At 54.8% G+C, this 18,831-nt stretch overlaps 1 protein-coding gene across 1 annotated transcript; it reads right to left on the bottom strand.

Annotated features, from left to right (window-relative positions):
- Window positions 1–2,406: 2,406 nt before the first annotated feature.
- On the bottom strand, window positions 2,407–18,540 carry FBLIM1 (filamin binding LIM protein 1). The gene is made up of 8 exons (XM_002921416.4): window positions 18,313–18,540; window positions 17,606–17,875; window positions 12,073–12,242; window positions 11,416–11,533; window positions 9,611–9,780; window positions 6,807–6,985; window positions 5,644–5,761; window positions 2,407–3,246 (listed from the first exon to the last, which is right to left on the bottom strand). Exons 2-8 carry the CDS (start codon window positions 17,853–17,855, stop codon window positions 3,133–3,135), a joined length of 1,119 nt encoding a protein of 372 aa, XP_002921462.3. The 5' UTR covers window positions 17,856–17,875; window positions 18,313–18,540; the 3' UTR covers window positions 2,407–3,132.
- Between the last annotated feature and the right edge of the window lie 291 nt (window positions 18,541–18,831).

The following is an 18,831-nucleotide window of genomic DNA, read 5'->3' as shown; positions in this document are numbered from 1 at the left end:
TAGCCCATGCTGCCCTCTAGTGGCTGGGCACAGCACCTGCTTTCAGGAAGTCCCCGTTGCTGAGTGGCATCCCACTGGGTTTGCAAAGAGCGATGGCCAGCCTTCCTGGGCACCCCCATCGGAAGGAGGATCTCTAAGGACTCCTACATCCTTTATCACTTTATCAGCCTCTCTCCCTGTCTCTGAGCATTAAATATACTTAAGTATATATCTAATGGTAAAATAGACATAACATTAAACGAATCCTAACCATTTGAAAGTGTGTCCAGCTCAGTGGCTTTTTTAAAGCACCGTCACACTGTGGTTCCACCTCCTTCTGTCTTGCAAACTGAAAGTCTGTACTCGTCAAGCAACTCCCCATCCCCCCTCCCTCCAGCCCCTAACCAACCACCCTTCTACTTTCTGTCTCTGTGAACTGGGTTATGCCAAGTCCCCCAGAGAAGTGCAATCATACAGTATTTGTCTTTTTGTGCCTGGCTCATCTCACACTGCAGAACGCTCTCCAGAAGCGTCCCTTATGGCATGATTTCTAAACATGCAGCCTGGAAGACAAAGCATCCCCAGAATTTCATCCAGATACCATCCCTCCAAACACAAGCAAGCAGAAATAGGCTGGAACACAAGGAATCACAGCGCAAGGTTACGCATCCATAATGGGAAAAAACAAAGCAAACCGGCCATGGTGACTAAGAGAGCAAAGTGGCCCCTGGCAGCTGGGAGCCAGCTGGGCCAAGTGGCTCTGGGCCAACTGCAAAAATGGCCAGCACCCTCTGCCGCGAGCCACTGTCGCCTGACTGCCGATCCCTGCCGTCACGCCACCTCCTGGATATAAATGCATCAAGCCTCTCAGTCTGTCATCCCTGCTTCCTGACAGCACACAGGGGGCAAACCCTCACCTCCCTAAATCCTCCCCCAGATCCCTCAATACCAGCCGGAATCTAGAGTACTGGGAGCCCCTCCTAACATCTGCACACTGAGATGCCCCACGGTTCCCCGCGGTTCCCTGCTCCTGTGCCGGGGCAAGCATGGGAAACCCAGCTCTGTCACTGCGGGCTTGTCCCCTGCGGTCTCTGATGGCCAGCCCTGGGAGAGAACCCTCACCAGCCTGACATGTCTTTCTCTCGGCCACAGAAGCCCTCTGCGATAGAGGTCAGCATTGTTCCCATTTCACAAATGAGGAAAATCAAGGCTCAGGACCGATCATTTGTCCACACTGCCAAGTGGCAGAGTCAGGTCTGAGCACCCCCGAGGCCAGAGCCCCTTCCTCCACGCACCCTCCTCTCCAGAGCTCCGCTCACCAAGCGAACCCGGCTGTCCGCATGAGCGTGGAGGGGGGACGTTGTTTGTGCGCAGACAGCACAGCCCGAGGGCAGGTGTTGACTCTGTGAACCCAGAGGGCCTCCCACAGCAGAGGCTCTGCTCTGGGCACCCTGCAGCCACCGTTGCTGCTGGAGGCCTGTGTCCAGGAACAGTGCACTGGCGTGCCTGGGGGTCGGCTGCTGCAAGCAAGTTTGGGGGAAGGAAGTACAGGAGCTGCCTGGACACTCGTGCCAGTGAGCAGACACTCAACCAACATGTCTCCAGCTCCTGCCAAAGGCCAGTGTTGACCTAGGGGAGATCTTAGTTGGAAAACAGGCGGACTTCTAACAAGTATGCATTTATTTTCATGTGTAATAGGAAAAAACATAACTAGCATATAAGATGTGACTGCAGGATATATTGTTTAGCATAAGACTAAAGTTCGAAATAAGTACTATAAAAAAGTATGTTGAGTCGAAGAAAATATTAAGGAAGAAGAGAACAGGAGGTCCTGGGTAACAATGAGAATTGTGGAGGTGGTCCGTGAATGCCCGGAGTCTGGGACTCACTCTCCAAGCTTTGAGCCGGAAGCTGGGCTCTGCTCTGAGGCCCCTAAGAGGCTCTGCAGGGAGGCTCTGCAGGGAGACTCTCTGGTACTTGGAGCCCGGGGCACCCCCACAGGTGTGCATGGTGCATCCAGACCACCCCCGGGAGGAAAGTACATTTTGTTTAAATTTGTTTATGCCCTACAAGATGTTTTAGAAGTTAGAAAGCAACAGAAGTGATTTTCCTTAAAAGGAAAGAAGAGTCTTCCAGGTACGGCTTTGAGGAAGCAGTGGTCACAGGGTAGCCTGGGTTGGAGGGCCCGAGGGGGACACGGGGGGGTGGATAAACAGGGAGGCGGAAGGGACACCCCAGCACTGTCCTGGAGGAGTGTGTGATGTGTGGGGTTTGCGTGCACAGCCCCAGGCAAGGCCGTAGGAGGAAACACTCAGAGCTCCTGGAGCCCGTTCCCCAGCATACAACTGGCACTTAATCAATGCTGAACCACTGCTGCACTGGGAGGAGCGCCGGAAGGTGGGGCAGAGGGGTGGCTGACGTCCCTGGTCTACCGGTGTGTACCACCCTCTCCTCCTGCCCCTGCTGTTCAGCTTCATACCTGGGTCTGGCCCCCATGTCAGCATGACATGTCCTCCAGGTGAGAAGTCCATGGCTGCCACCTCTCCACCACATTCTTGTACATTTATGAGACATTTCCCATCAAGATCCCCACCTCGCCCCAAATCCAAAGAATGTTTCTCACCATTTCCATCTCAAATTCTTTTAAAAAGGGCTTTTTAAGGGACCCTGGAGGTTCACCCAAACAGCTCAGTCCTGCAAGCCAGGGCTGGTCTTAGTATTCCCTATGGAACAGCTGAAGTGTCATTGCTAGGGACACGGGGTGTCATCTTGAGAACTCACTCCAACTCACCCATGGAAATGGGTCAAGGCCAGTGCTTGAGAGGGGCTAGAGGCCTGGAGATGGGAACCCTAGGCACGAGGTTCCTGGCATGGAAGCCTTCCAGAGCCCAGAGGCTAGAAGGAGGAGTGGAAAGTGAGGAGCACTGTCTGCCAGCTGCCCACCTCTGAGCTGGGAGGGGGCTGGGGGGCTCAGCCCCTGGGGCCCGGACGTGGCGGGCAGAGCTGCAGGCTGGTCCCTGTCCTGGCTCAGAAGGAAAGTGTGCAAGAGTGGGTCAGAAAGGCAAACTGAGTCAGGAAAGGTTCCCCCCCCCCGCCAATACTCGAGTCCAAGGCTAGTGGGCGGCTCACGGCCCCAGGGCCCCGTGGGTGCCCTCAGCAGCACCCTGCGGCGCTCCGCTTCACGTGGCACGGCTTACAGAAGAGACGGTTGTTCAGTGGGTAGCAGCCTTGGTCCGTGGGCTCCACAGACAGAAGGATCCTGCAGTCCTGTGGGAAACAAGGCACGAGTGACGGACCCCAGGCCCGAGCACGGCGGCACAGAGCCCACGCAGGGTGGGGACTCCCCCAGCATTTGCTGATGAAATTAACTGCATAAATGCACTCCCGAAGGGTCGGGAACGTGGCCCCTCATTTCCATTCTCCCAACACACCTGGGCCAGGTCTGGGTCAGGGAAGACGAGGCACATGGGGGCTTTCATCCACAGGGAGCTGTGAGTGATGAGGGCAGAGTCAGCGGAGGGGAGAACTGAGGACACTGGGAGATTCATGGACACTGAGGGATCATGGAAAGAGCTAGAAGGGCTTTAATGACCACCCAGCCCCCCTTTTGGAATGTAAGCTCTGCAAGGCAGTAACCCCATTTCCTGCTAGATCCCACCTAGTCCAGAGACTGGCACACCACAAGCCTAGGATAAACATCTGCTGGGTGAATGACTGAATCTAGCCCAATCCCCTCACTTCACAGCTGGGGAAACTGAGGTCTGGGGAAAGACGGGCTTGTCCCAGGTCGTAGAACTGGTTCCGGAGCTGGGACAAGACAGGTCTCCAGCCCGAGTCCAGGGGTCTTTCTTTTGCTCCCCTGTCTGCCCAGCTTCAAAACTGGCACAAACCTCCAATTTTTCAAATCTCCAAAGGATTTCAGACCAAGGAGGACGGGGCCATCCTGACGCGCAGCACAGCCAGGGGAGAAGGGCGCCCTCATGTGTCTGTTCCCTGCAACTGCACCTCAAGGCACGCAAGGTGACCTGAAGGCCACTTGTTAGGCGTATCAGGTGCCAAACCTCAGGTCCCAAAGGGGCACATGTGACCTCTCCTAAATTAGAATCAAGGGAGGAGACACCTCAACTATGACCGAGTCACAGTCTATGAGGGACTATGGGGTGGCCCAGAGCTGGCTAGATCCGGGTCAGACGGGCCAGAATTGGAGCCACTTTTCTCAGGCTCAGTTTTTTTACTGTTCCTCATCTGAGAGGGCACCTTGAAGCCCATTTCCCTGCCCAGGGAAACAGCAGCCCGAATCACTTCCTGGCCACGGTGGTGCAAGCCTTCCCCCCCTTAGAGCGGCAGCCTGGGTGACGCTCACAGCCGCCTTCGCCAAGCTGAGCAGGGGAGGCAGGGAGGGGTTGTTTGCTCACCAGCTAGGCTCAGGGAAAAGCTAATCGCCACTGGGCCTAATGAGGGCTAGGGTGGTGATAATAGCACTCGAATGACATCATTGTCCTTGTAAGACGGGTTATCAGCTGGACTTTGAACCACAACCAACGCACAACATAATACGGAACAATACGTCAACTTCTCTACCAAGCCCCCTTGTCACTTGAGTGCAAACAGCCCCTTGGCTCCATGCATCTGTTTAAATAAGAGCAAAGTAAAATAAATGTTTGGAATTACTCACTGGCTGGCTAAGAGATTTCCTCTGGGACACCCCACTCAGGTGACACCCATAAAAGCTGCTACCTTTGCTACCATCACCAGAGAAGACACATCAGCAACATGGGGGTGACAGAGGAAGAGGCGGGGGAGGGCTCGGAGCCTCCCCAGCAGGACCGACTACGTAATTGCAGAGTCCAGGGCAAGGTGAAAAGTAGAGCCCCTTGTCGGAAGAGGAAGACTTTCAAGACGGTGACAGCAGAGCTTTGAAGCAAGCATGGGACCCTGCTGAGCGGGGAACCCTGGGCTGGGCATTTCTGGCTGTGGCGACTGTACCAGCTTTAAGCAGCCTTCCCATCTCAGCCTCCCTCCACCCTGCAGCCTCCCCCTTCTTCTTTCCTAAACTTGTAGCAACCCCTCCCGGTCTCATAGGGTTCTGCTTCCCTGGCCCCCAGGGGTTGTCAATCATAGTCCCCGGCCAGTGATTGGCTCAGAAATGATTGGGTCATGTGATCCAAGCTGGGCCAATCAGAGGCCCTCTTGAGACTACACCGGTTACCTCGATGGGGTTTCTAAGTTGGAAGGATGGCCATGCCTGCATCCCTCCCCTCACAGAGGATGTTAAGCCCCCAGGAAGAGAAGACGAAGCAAACACACAAAACAGGCAGAACCGAGAGATGGAGACAGAGGCCTGATCATCTCATCAATGACCTCACCGACAGCCTTCCCATGAGATTCCCTTCCTTGAGGAAAGCAGGATGGGCTTGGTCTTCATCATGAACTCGGAGCTCTGATTAATAGACTCTGTTTGTAATGATCTCCATTCTTATGTCTCTGCTACTGGGTGGGGAGCACTTGGGAGCTGAGATTCCCCCCCCCCGCCCCCTGACTCGTCCCCGTGTCCCGGCGCCCAGCACAGGCCTGGCACCCCACAGGCTCTCGGCAGGGCTGGGCGCGGGGGGGGGGCAGGGTGCCACCTGCAGCGCGATCCTAACTCCTCACCTCCCCACTCACCTCACACCTGTAGCAGTTTTCGTGGAAGTTCCTCCCCATGCACTCGATTTTGAAGGCATCCTTCCCGTCTCGAGGGATGATGGGGTTCTCACAGATGCTGCACACAGGGGCGAATTTCCTAGAGGGAAGGGAACCCACGCTCGAGGCGCTCCGGCTAGGACCGCAGAAATTAGCTGCGGGAGCCGGGGCGGCACTAGCTCGCCTCCCCGAGCTATTTCGGACGCGTTGCCATGTGACTGCACCTGCAGCCACAGCCACAAACGCCTCTTTCTTCCTGGCAGGAGCGGAAGGAGAGGCCGGCGTAATTAGACCCGGCTTCCCAGGGTATAATTAGCTCGAGGCAAGAAAGTGACTGGGGAATGTTTGAATGTGAGAAAGCCGAGAAATCTCATGGGTGTTGAGCGGGGCTGAAACCCCATTTCGTTTATGTGGTATTGTAGGTCACTGCTGCTTCTCCTCCTTCTTCCCCGTCTTTTGAACAGACTCACCTGTCTCTCCCCTTGGGCAGTGAGCAACCCCAGGGCGGGGCCCAGCGTGACGCCTAGCTTGAGGCTACTGCCTCCTAGGGCTCTAGCTCCAAGGGGAGCCCCTGCGGCCTGGGGGTTTGAATCGTAACTTCCCGGGGCGCCTGGGTGGCACAGCGGTTAAGCGTATGCCTTCGGCTCAGGGCGTGATCCCGGCGTTCTCGGATCGAGCCCCATATCAGGCTCCTCCGCTATGAGCCTGCTTCTTCCTCTCCCACACCCCCTGCTTGTGTTCCCTCTCTCACTAGCTGTCTCTATCTCTGTCAAATAAATAAATAAAATCTTTAAAAAAAAAAAAAAAAAAAAAGAATCGTAACTTCCCTACTGACCAGCTGGGAGACTTGGCTGCTGCCTGCCTTAGTTTCCACATTTGGTAAAAGAGAATGCTTAACAGTACCTGCCTGACAGGCCAGGCTTGGGGATTGAAGGGCCTAACCCCGGTGAAATGCCTGGCACAGTGCAGGTTACCCGCAGCTACAGCCAGAAGCAGGTGCGTGGTCAAATGTAGGGTGTGTGGAACAGGTGGATGGGTTTCTGTGAGCCCAGAGAGTTCAGGAACGCTCTGCTCTGGCCCCTAGAGCTCGGGCCGGCGACTCTGTTCTGGTCGAGTCCCACCCAGGGTGCAGACCCCGCTCGTACCTGTAGAAGTCGTCCAGGCAGTACACCTCATCCTGGCTGTCCAGGGCAAAGCTCTCGTCCCCGATGCACCGGGCACAGGTCACGCACGTGAAGCAGGCGGGGTGGAAGGCCCGGTCCAGGGCCCTGATGATGTGCTCCCGGACCACCTCGCCACACTTGCCACACTTCTCCAGGGTGTCCTGGGACAGAGGGACATTGCCTTAGAGCCATCCCATGGCTGTGCCCACTCCAAGCCGAAAGGGGTTTCTGGCTGGCGACCCACAGGGGCCCAGAAGCACAGGGGTGTAGGAGAAGGGCTCCCATTCATGCAACCGGCCTGTAACCACTGCCCTAAATCTCTACTGTTGCTTAAAGTGAATCGAGCTTGGCATTGTATCCTGGGCCTACAGTGAGGAATCCTGTCAAGAAGCTATTACTGCATTTTTTGTTACTAGGACATGCTGAAGGCCAGTGTCGAATAGAGCCCATAGGAGAAATCTCTCTTAAACCTCTAAGTCAGGAAAAGGAATTCCTGGAAGAACTGGTGTGCTTTTGATCTTATAGAAAATGAACCTCAAAACTCCTTCCCTTTTCCATTTGGCCACTGGGAAGCTCAGAGTCAAATTCCATGTCCCACTCTTAGGAATGACTGTAGGGGTCTTTTATTCATATATTTTGGGGTATTAACTTTCCCTCTGGTCTCATCTCCCTTTCTACTTTAATTTTTCCTCTCTTCTGATTTCTTTTTCTATCTCTGAAATTTCATTGTGGTACAGTTAACATGAGATCTACACTCTTAGCAAAATTTTAAGTGTACAACACTGTTTACTATCGGTATTTGTGGATTCTTATAAGCTGCCTCAAATCCCTTCTGGAATGAGGAGGTTGAGGGGTCTGAGAAAGGGGAAGAGGAGGGATGCGGGAAGGGAGGGAGAGAGGGAAAGAGAGAGAGAGAGACTACTAAGGCAGAGCAAAGACCTTCCAGCCTGTCCACTTTCTCTTCTAGACAGGTCTCTTCCCCTCCTGGCTCTGCTCGTGTTCATTTCACCCGATTTCATCCAGACAGGTAGGTATGTTGGTCTCTGCTGCCTAGACATCAGCTCCCACTTGGTGAGAACAACATTTCAGCCTCTCTCCTTTTCCTGGAGAAGCCCTTCCCTCCCTAGAACACAACCCAAGTCCTCCTCCTGCTGCTTCTAGCTGTCAGTCCACCCTCATCCCTGCTTCCCCTCAGTGTCTCACCCCTGCCTGGCTGTAAGCGGAGGGCAGAGGATAAAGCTATCCCCCTCTGTCATTTGATGGGATCAGAGGGATGGGGTGGGATCCTTGCTGCTCCCACGGTGCCTCACTGGCTGCGGTGATGTCTTGAGACTGTCATCAGATTGTCTGGATTTTACTAGATAGGCCTCCAAATAGTCTAACCCTTGGAATCGGTAGTTTTCGAACTGCGGTGTGTGTATCAGAATCACACAGAGACTTGTTAAAAACACAACTGCCAGGTGCTACCAACTCATGAGAACAAGGCCAGGCCTGGGCACAGCCAGGGGCTGCGTCTGTGATGGGCTGCATGCCACGTGGCATCAGAGAGCAATTCTAACATCGTGGCACCCAGACTAGCTCTCACGGACTGCACTTGGAACTCACAGGTGACACAGATTCCTGCGAGACTGTGCACTGGAACCTGTGGCTGTAGGTGAGAGAGGCAAGAGCACAGGAGGGCTCTAGAAGCAGATGGGGCTGGGGGAGAATCCCAGCTCCACCACCTTCTGGAGTGTGACACGTGTGACAGGCTGGGTACATGTCCCAAGACATGCACGTCCTAATCCCTGGGATCTGTGACTACCTTTAGTGGCAAAAGGGCCTGCAGATATGATTGAATTCAGTGTCTTTTTTTTTTTTAAGATTTTATTTATTTATTTGACAGAGAGAGAGAGAGACAGCCAGCAAGAGAGGGAACACAAGCAGGGGGAGTGGGAGAGGAAGAAGCAGGCTTCCAGCGAAGCAGGGAGCCCGATGTGGGGCTTGATCCCAGGACTCCGAGATCAGGCCCTGAGCTGAATGCAGACGCCCAACAACTGAGCCACCCAGACGCCCCATGAATTCAGTGTCTTGACATGGGGAGATGATCCTGGGTGGGTCCTAAATGCCACCCCAAGTGTCTCCGTAAGAGGGAGGCAGAGGGAGATTTGACACAGAAGGAGGAAGTGGGACATGGAAGCAAGATGCCTCCCTGATGACTTGGAAGGTGGACGAAGGAACCAAGGGACGCAAAGGATGCAAGGGACGCAGCTTCAGAAGCTGGAAAAGGGAGGTGCCTGGGTGGCTCAGTTGGTTAAGCATCTGCCTTCGGCTCAGGTCATGATCCCAGGGTCCTGGGATCGAGTCCCGCATCAGGCTCCCTGCTCAGCGGGGAGCCTGCTTCTCCCTCTGCCTGCTGCTCCCCCTGCTTGTGCCCTCTCTCTCTCTGACAAATAAATAATAAATAAAATCTTTAAAAAAAAAAAAGCTGGAAAAGGTAAGGACACAGATTCTTCCCTAGAGCCTCTGGGGGGAGTGCAGACTTGGACTTCCGGCCTCCAAAACTGTACGAGAGGAAATGTGTGCTGTGTGAAGCCACCAAAGTCGTGGTAATTTGTTACAGCAGCCACAGAAAGCTCACACACCTTGGCTGAGCTCCTTCCCCTCTCGGAGCCTTAACTTCCTCATCTGTGAAATGGGTCGCTGGGCCTGCCTCCCAGGATAACTGTGGGCAGTGAAATAACGGGACACCTTCCAAGCACCCAGCACGGTGCCTGGTGCCGGGAGGCCGGCCGCAGGGGGGTTACCTGGTAGCAGGGTTCGCAGAGGGGCCGCCCGTCCTTCTGGTAGAAGGTCTGACCGGCCAGCTGGCGGCGGCAGGTGCGGCACGTGAAGCAGTGAGCGTGGTACTGCCTCTTCATGGCTTCCACGGCCAGCTCTCGGGGGGACACGGTCTTGTGGCAGAAGGCACAGACGTCTGGGGTGGAGGAGATGCAGCTTGTCAGCCGCCTGGCCTGGGACTACCACACCCAGGCACCACCCAGGACAAGCCTAGAGTGCTGGGTCTCTGCCTCCAGCCCCCGGAGGTGTGAGTGTGGCCTCATTTTAGAAGGAGCGGTAAAAAGGAACGTGAACACCTCTGAAAACCTATGTCAGGGACGCCTGGCTGGCTCCAACGGCGGACAGTGCGACTCTTGATCTCGGGGTTGGGTCTGAGCCCTACCTTTAGTGTAGAGATTACTTAAAAGTAAAATCTTAAAGAAAAAAAAAAAGCTGAAATCAAAGGACACAGCATCGGGACGAGTGGGTTGCCATCCGTAAAAATTTGAAGGAGGCTCCACAGTGACACCTTTATACCCAGATGATTCCAAATGTACCAAATATCTTAAGTGTGAAAAAATGAAACCATAAGACTGGAAGAAACCGGAGAAGTATATTATGACTTTGGAGCAGAGAAGGCTTTCGGTGCCTGGCAAGCACTTAGTAGCTGCTAAGTAAATAACGAACACGTGGCCGGGGGAGGCAGAGGGCAGTCATACCTCAGATGCCGCTGGTGGGGGTGCAGATCGGGAGGACCCCAGAGGCCGATGTGCCAAAAAGATCAAAGTTATAAAGGCACCCACCCTTTGACCACAGTATTTCCTCTTCTAGAAATTTCTCCCACAAACCTGCACGCAGGCAAAACGACCTACATGCAAGGAGATTCGTCTCAGCCTCAGTGTTTTAGCAAGAAACCACCTATGTGCCCGTCCACGGGCGACTGGCTACGTGCATATGGCAGGGCCCCGATGAGGACTGCTATGCAGCTGTGAAAAAGAAGGATGTGGCGTGAGCTCTACGATGTGTGAAGGAAAGAAAGCAAAGTGCAGAAGAGCAGAGAGTCTGCCACAGTTTGTGGGACCACGGGCCGGGGTGGGGGGCAGACACATAGTCGTACTCACTTGCATAGGCATCGAACATCTCTGAAAGGATATGCAAGACATTAACCACAGGGGCTGCCCATCTGGCAGGAAACTGGGGGCCACAGGGACGGTGCAAAGGGGAGACTTTTCACTCTACACCTTTCCATGCTTCTTCTTTTGTCTCCTCGAGAACATTATGTGCTCAAAAAATTAAATAGTGAAAAAATTCAAGGTATTTTGCTATCACAGCACATTTGGCTGATCAATACTTAAATGGATTTCACTTTGGGGCTCCTGGGTGGCGGGGTCAGTGGAGCGTCCGACTGCTGATTTAGGCTCAAGGTCATGATCTCAGGGTCATGAGACAGAGCCCTGCGTCAGGCTTCACACTCAGGGAGGAGTCTGCTTAAGAATCTCTCTCCCTCTCCCTCTGCCCCTCCCCCACCCTCTCTCCCAAATAAATAAAATCTAAAAAAACAAAAAACAAAAAAAAAAAAACTAGCATTAAAAAAATGGATTTCAGTTTAAAGGAAAAAGATTAAGGCAATAAACATAAAATTGATGTATAATTATAAGGCCCATCGCTGAACCGTGAGCAGCAGGGACAGATGCTGGCAGGCCCTGCTCTCCTAGTTCCCACCTGGAAGCTCATGCTTGTCCAGTGAGGGCCCCTGGGGACCCCCCAGAAGTTTCCAGCCCTGAGCCCATACCTGTGGATGGCTCTCTCTCGTGGAAGCCAACAGGGTCTTCTGGGGGAGGCGGCAGCCCCTCCTCTGTGGGCCTGGGGAGGCTGGGCCGAGGCCGGACCGGAGGTCCCTCCGCCAGGGGCTGTGGGGATACAGGGGAAGGCAGGAGAGGTGTCAGCCAGTGGGGACCCCGCACAGCCCTCTCCGCTCTGCTCCTCCGCTGACGGCACCAAGCACAATCAGCCCCACTGTGCAGAGGAGGAAACCGAGGCACAGAGAAGCAAGGGACCTAATGTCACTCAGCAGGAGTGTCAAGTGTCAACCCTGACAGCAGTGGCTGGGGCCCAAAGCTACTTCCTCCTACTTCTGAAGAAGCTCCTGGAATTGTTCTTCCCTGGCCTGGAATCCTGCCCGTTTCTACAATGGCGTCTGTTAAGGGCGGAGGATTAAAAATATCTTTTCAGAGCTGAAGGGGGTACCTGAGGGGGAAAAGGCTGCGGCACCCCTCGTCCAGGGACCTTGAAAAACATGACCAACTTTTACCGGCTTGGAAGTTTCAAAGAGGAACAGCCCCCAAGCAGGAGCAATCTCCAGGCTTAAATCCCTCCCCCTCTCCCTCCCTCCCTCCCTGGGGCCCCTGGGGCTCCACTGGGGGTGGGGGGACCAACGGGGTGGCAGTACCTGGGGTGGGGGTGGGGGCGGGGGCAGGTGCAGCTGCTCTAAGTCTGAAATGAGTGCTGCTCCCATCGAGGCAGGGGGCTCCTCATCAGGGGAGGGCGGTGGAGGTGGGAGGAGGTCCAGATCGGGCAGTGCGTCCTCGCCATCCAAGGTAGGAGGAGGGGGAGAACATCCTGCAACCAAAAGGGGAGAGAGGGTTGGTGTGAGTCTCTGCAGGTGGACAGAAAAGGTGTCCACTTACCCAGAAGGCCATGCGGCATGGGGGCCAAGAGCTCAGGTCCAGGGTCCCCCAGACCTGCGGTCCATCTCTGGCTCTGCCACTGACTTGCTGTGTGTCCTTAGGCAAGAGACTTCATCTCTCTGGATCTGTGTGCTCAGTTGAAACATGGGCACCAGTCTTTCTGGGCTGTTGTGAGGACGGGAAGGGCTTGGTACAGGAGATGGCACGTGGCATGGGCTCAGAAAACAGAAGCTGTCAGAACCCCCCATAACATCCCTCCCCTACCGGGACACTCGAGGGCCCCAAACCCTTGCTAGAAGGTCCTTGTTGACATACAAGCGAACTCAACCGCTAAGGCTGTGCAAAGTGGGGCTCCTGGCTCAGCAACAGCAGTGACCGGAAGTCTCGCAGAAATGCGCCTTCTGGGTCTGCCCCTGATCTGGAGAATCGGAACTTGTTGGGGGGCGTCCAGCCACAGAGAGCACAGAAGCCCTCCCAGTGACACTATGCCACCTAAGTGTGGGAACCACCGCCCTGGTTAAATAACCGGTCCAGGTAATGACTATCAAGTGTTGAAAGCATCAGGCAAAAGGTTGATGGAGAATTTTCCGAAGGAGGGGTCAGGCTGTCACCACCTGAATCCACTGGTTAACCCCAGCAGATACCAGGGGGCTTCAGGCTCATGTTACACTGCAGGCAGGTACACCCATAAATGTTCTTACCAAAGCAAACCCCAAAACATACACAAGAACCAAACCCAATCTAATCANGGGTACAGGAGATGGCACGTGGCATGGGCTCAGAAAACAGAAGCTGTCAGAACCCCCCATAACATCCCTCCCCTACCGGGACACTCGAGGGCCCCAAACCCTTGCTAGAAGGTCCTTGTTGACATACAAGCGAACTCAACCGCTAAGGCTGTGCAAAGTGGGGCTCCTGGCTCAGCAACAGCAGTGACCGGAAGTTTCGCAGAAATGCGCCTTCTGGGTCTGCCCCTGATCTGGAGAATCGGAACTTGTTGGGGGGGGTCCAGCCACAGAGAGCACAGAAGCCCTCCCAGTGACATATGCCACCTAAGTGTGGGAACCACCGCCCTGGTTAAATAACCGGTCCAGGTAATGACTATCAAGTGTTGAAAGCATCAGGCAAAAGGTTGATGGAGAATTTTCCGAAGGAGGGGTCAGGCTGTCACCACCTGAATCCACTGGTTAACCCCAGCAGATACCAGGGGGCTTCAGGCTCATGTTCAGGCAGGTACACCCATAAATGTTCTTACCAAAGCAAACCCCAAAACATACACAAGAACCAAACCCAATCTAATCAGGTATCCAGAATTAACTCCACTAACAATAAACTTGGAAGAGGGGGTGAGTTGACTGGGGCCCCAAGACAGCAAGAGGAAAAATCAGGGACATTCTATAGAAACTGACCCTACTTTTTGCAGAAAGTCAACGGCATGTGAGAGAAAAAGAAAGGAGAAAATTCCCTGGCATTAAGAGACTTTAGAGAAAAACCACCACATACGGTTCATACGTGTGTGTGTTTTGTCCAATAAAGCAGCCACCAGTCCCGTGTGGCCAGTAAGCACTTGGCACATGGCTGGTCCACACCGAGATGTGCGGGAAGAATCAGGACTGAAAAAATAGTGTAAAATATCTCATTGATAGTTTCCATAATTACTGCTGAAATGATCATTTTACTGTATCAGATGGCACAATATACATTATTAAAATTAATATCACTTGGGGCACCTGGGTGGCTCAGTCGGTTGAGTGTCTGCCTTCAGCTCAGGTCATGATCTCAGGGTCCTGGGATCGAGTCCCCGAGTCAGGCTGCACGCTGAGCCTGAGTGTGGAGCCTGCTTAAGATTCTCTCCCTCTGCTCCTTCCCCTACTCATGTTCTCCCTCTCTCTCATTAAAAAAAATAAAATAATAATAAAATAAATTTTTAAAAAAACCACCCAACAGCAAACACATGTACATACATAAGAAAAACACCCTGGCGTGACATCATTTTCTTGGTTAGTGCAGGAGAGCTTAACTCCTTTCTTTTCTTTTTTTTTTAAGATTTTATTTATTTGAGAGAGACACACAGTGGGAGACAGCAGGAGTGGGGAGAGGGGCAGAAGGAGAAGCAGACTCCCTGGGGCTAGATCCCAGGACCCAGGAATCCTGACCTGAGTGGAAGCCAGACGTTAACCAGGAGAGCTTAACTCCTGCTGGGAAGGCTGAGGTCCACAGAAGGGGAGGGGCCTGGATCCAAGGCTCTCTCCCGGGAGGACAGAGGGAGGAGGAGGGCTGAGGATCTCCCAGCTCCTGCCTTAGCCCCAGGCTCTGCTCTCTCCAGGAACAGCTCCCCAGCTCCCCTGGAGGAGGTGACTGGGGGTCAGGAGAGAAGCTGGCCCTGAAAATCCTGTCGGCTGCTGAGAGAGCGCTATTAATAGTGCCCCAGGGAGAAAGGGCAGGGAGTCTGGTCGGAGTCTGCCCTCCGCTCCCCTTCTATCTCTGGGGCACAAGGTAGGCCAGGCCTCACAAGGTCAGACTGCCTTAGACACCAATGGAAAGCAGACGGGAAGTGCCCCAGGCCCTCCCCGCTGAAGCCCCGGGCTCTGGTCCCATTCCCTGGGAATTCACTGGGGCACCTCTCTGGGCTTCTGGTTTCTTACCCATTCCACAAAGATAATGAGCCGCCTGCCCGTTCTCCTAAGGACTGAGGGACGGTACAGATGGGAGGATTATTCTAGACCTGTGAGTAACCCACAGAATCCTCTGGGGGCTTGCTCAGAGTCAGACGGTGGGCCCCACCCCCAGAGCTTCTGACTCAGCAGGCTTGGGGGAAAACGCCTGAGAATTTACATTCTTGAAAAGTTCCCAGGTGAAGCTGCCGCTGGTTCGAAGACCACACTTGGAAAGCTAGTCTTCCGCTCCGGAGCTTCAGTTGCTTAAGGCCTTCGGGCTAGAACCACAGTTCCCCAGGCGTGGTCTGCAAACCAGAGCCTCAGCATTACCTGTTAATGTGTAAGAAATGCAAATTCTCTGGCCCCACGGCAGACCTGCTGAATCAGAAACACCCAGGGTGGAGCCGGCTGTGTCGGAACAAGCCCCCTGCTAATGCTAAGCCGCTCCAGTGTGAGAACCTTGCTCCCGCAGAGCTGAAGTGAGTCAGGAATCGGATCACGGAGAGGCAGCGGGAGCGCTCAGGCCTCTCCCAAGACCCTGCCTGCTTCGGTCCTGGCCAGGACAGGCATTCAAGACAGACGGGGCTGGAGGCCCGCAGGCCACCTTGCAGAGGGGCCCGAGCTGGACCAGGGTCACGTGGCCAGGAGCAGGAGGAAGAGCAGACTTTTTTTAAAGAGAAGCCAAGAGAAAAACTGACTTCTGAATGCGAGTTGGTGAGGCTGCACTCAGGGCCCGTGAGCATCTGCGGGGCGACCGGGGGCCTCTGTCAGGATGAAAGGGCCAAATAAACAGGTGTGGACTCCTGCGGGGACGAGCACTAGCCGGGGTGTCAGAGGGCCCCAGAGATGCCTCAAAGCAAGTGGCAGGGCCCCGGGGCGCGCTCTGTGCCCTGAGGTCAGACCAGACTCATGACCACGCTGCTCGCCTAGAACTTGTCTCACTCAAGCCAGGCTGAACCCCAAGATGCCCTGGGCTCTGCCCCTGTGCCAAATCGGCCAACAAAACGGCAGACCAGCTGACCAGCTGCGGCAGGGCGCCCCCTCCCAGGGAAGGCCCGCTTCTGTTACCACACTCCCGGGATCTGCTGACTGTAACTCCAATAGCCCATGAGAACGTCCTGGAAATGCTGGCACTGGGGCATCTACACTATATATCCGGGACTCCCTCTCCTACCCAGAAGGGACGTCATTTTTTTCCACCGGATCACACGTCCTGCTGTGTGAATTCCGCTCATCGTGGTCCTGGTTCTACATGGAAGCACCCGGAGGAGGCCATGTTCTTGGGATGTGTGGTTAGAAAGGACAGATCTGTTTACAAGGTTGTGGCGTATGAAGAGGCATGTTACATGCATGTCCACACACTCCCATGCGTGTACACGGGTGGCCCCTTCTCCTGCCCTCTCCTGGCCCCTCGGAATTGGCAGTTCCTATTGGTCTTTAGGTGGTTTCTGTGGTGATGGATGCAGAGGGCTGCCCTAACCTTGCTCAGGGACAGCAGGACACCTGACTCTGCACCCGGGGGTACCTCAGGGGGCTCATCCTTGATGTCTCTGGGCCTCCTTATTCCACCTGGTGTCCTTTAAGGCGAGCCATCCCCTGCCCCAGGCCCCTGGGTTGTCCTCCTTCCTTGTTTCTACCCAACCAACAGCTAAGACGCCATGGAGAGGGGTCTCCAAAGTTCATTGTCACCATGGCAGCAGAGCCAAGCACAAGGTAAAGGATGAGCCATGTGTGAAGTATATCCATTCTGTGATGGATGCATCACATACATGACCAAATTTCCACTTTCCAGAGGAGGAAACCAAGCAAACAAACATCTTGCCTAAGACCACACAGCAAGTGAATGGCAGAGCTCGAGAAAGAATAAAACCACCTTTGAGGTCCTTCAACATGCCAGCATGCCCCATTCATTCCTGCCTCAGGGCCTTTGCACTTGCTTTTCCTACTGGCCAACTCTATCCTGTCATTCAGGTCTTAGCTGAGGTGAAATGGCACCTCTTTGGAGAAGCCATCCTGACTGCTCCATAAAAAGTGGTACCTCCTGGGGCTCCCTGCTCAGCGAGGGAGTCTGCTTCTCCCTCTACCCCGCCCCCTGCTCATGCTCTCTCTAATAAATAAATAAAATCTTAAAAAAAAAAAAAAAGTTGTACCTCCCGCCACTTTGCCGTGCTTTCCTCCTGTCCAGCACTTGCGTCTCCCCAACATTATATATTTTGGCCATCTGTTTCCCCCACTAAGATTTCAGTTTCATGCAGGCTGAAAGCCTTGTCTTTCTTTTCATGTCCCTAGCCTCTGGCCCAGAAGAGTAACAGCAGGTGACACATTCAACACTTTCCACGTGACAGGCGCTGGCCCAAACATATGTACTAATTCCACTAATCCTGAGGAAGGCACTATCATGACGCCTGTTTTATAGATTAGGAAACAGTGGAACAGAGAGGGCGCATGGCTTGCCAACATCACACAGCCAAGCAGAAGAGCCAGGATTCAAACCCAGGCAGGTGGGCTTGAGTCTGCCTGGCACATAGCAGGTGCTCATGAAGGAACAGACGCATGAATGCGCTCAGAGCCTGTCCCTTCCTCCCCATCTCCGTGCTGCCTCTGAGCCAGCCTCGTGCCCGGTCTCCCCGCTTCTTACCTCCATTGGCAAGCTGGGGTGGCACAGCCGGCACGGCGGCTGCCGCCCGAGAAGGGGGTGTCCAAGGACTGGGCCTCCCTGCCGAGCCAGCCCTGGGCGCCTTCATGGTGGCAGGGGCCTCCCAGGGGCGGCCAGGCCGGGCCTCACAAGCTGCCGGCTTCACCTCCTCGGCCACAGCCAGGTTTCGCCGCGGGGGGGCCAGCGTGATAAAGACAGACGAGGCGACCCTCTTCTCGGGCTTCGAGGCCATTGTCTCGGTTCCTGGTGGGGCTGGGGACAGAGTGGGGCTCCAGCTGGGGCAGGGCTCAGGACACAGGGACATGCTCTAGACAGACAGACATCCCCAGGGCACCGAGCCTCCCTCCTGCTAACACGACAGGAGGGGCCACCCCACTGTGCCCGGCCTGGTCCCAGTGGACACAAAGAAGGGGCTGGGGATGTCCTGAGGGGGAGGGCAGGTGTCCACCGGGTGACTCGGCCACACAGAGGGGACCCAGCAGTCCCATGGGCCCTCCCCCCAACCTGCACACCTGGGGAAGCAAAGGGCAGCCCTGCCCCGCTCACCTCACAAATGATTAATTTTGCTCATCTGAGAAGTGTGAGGAAGGAGCCGCTCCTCCAGGTCCCCACCCCCCAGGGCAGCCGACTGCTGGTCCCAGCCCAGGGCCGGGCCTGCCATGGGGCCACACCCCAGGTCCCTCCCTCACCTGGGATCCACTTCTCCCGGGAAGGCCGAAGTCCCCAGGGGTCCAGACCGGCTGTGCTGTGGTCAGAGCGTTAGGGTTGGGTTTCAGGAGGCAGAGGGGACAGAACAATCTCTCTGCACCCACCGTCCTGAGCACTTTCTGCCCACTGGCTCCTGAGTCCTCCTGGGCGCTGGCGGAGAGGCTCTATGACTATCCTGGCAGATGGGGAAACCAAGGCTCAGAGAGGTGAAATCACTTGTTCAAGGTCACACAGCAGCAGAGACGGGATTTGAATCCAGCGGCCATGCTCTTGACACTTGGCTCTGCCACCCTCTCCCAGCCCAGCCCACCGCCGGCATCCTTTTCTCGGTATCAGCCTCCATATCCAATCAAGTCTTGATTCTATTGTCAGAATCTCTCACTCTGTCCCATTTCTAAAACCAGGCTCTGGTTCAGGCACCAGGGTGAGGTAGGGGTGGGAACCCCAGTGGTCTCCAATCCTGCCCTGTCCCTGGAGTGATCTGTTTAGAGCATAAATTT

Source organism: Ailuropoda melanoleuca, chromosome 11 (genome assembly GCF_002007445.2).
Source record: "Ailuropoda melanoleuca isolate Jingjing chromosome 11, ASM200744v2, whole genome shotgun sequence".
Lineage (NCBI taxonomy): Eukaryota > Metazoa > Chordata > Mammalia > Carnivora > Ursidae > Ailuropoda > Ailuropoda melanoleuca.
Note: the sequence above shows the minus strand (reverse complement) of the source record. Positions and strands in the feature narration are given on the sequence as shown.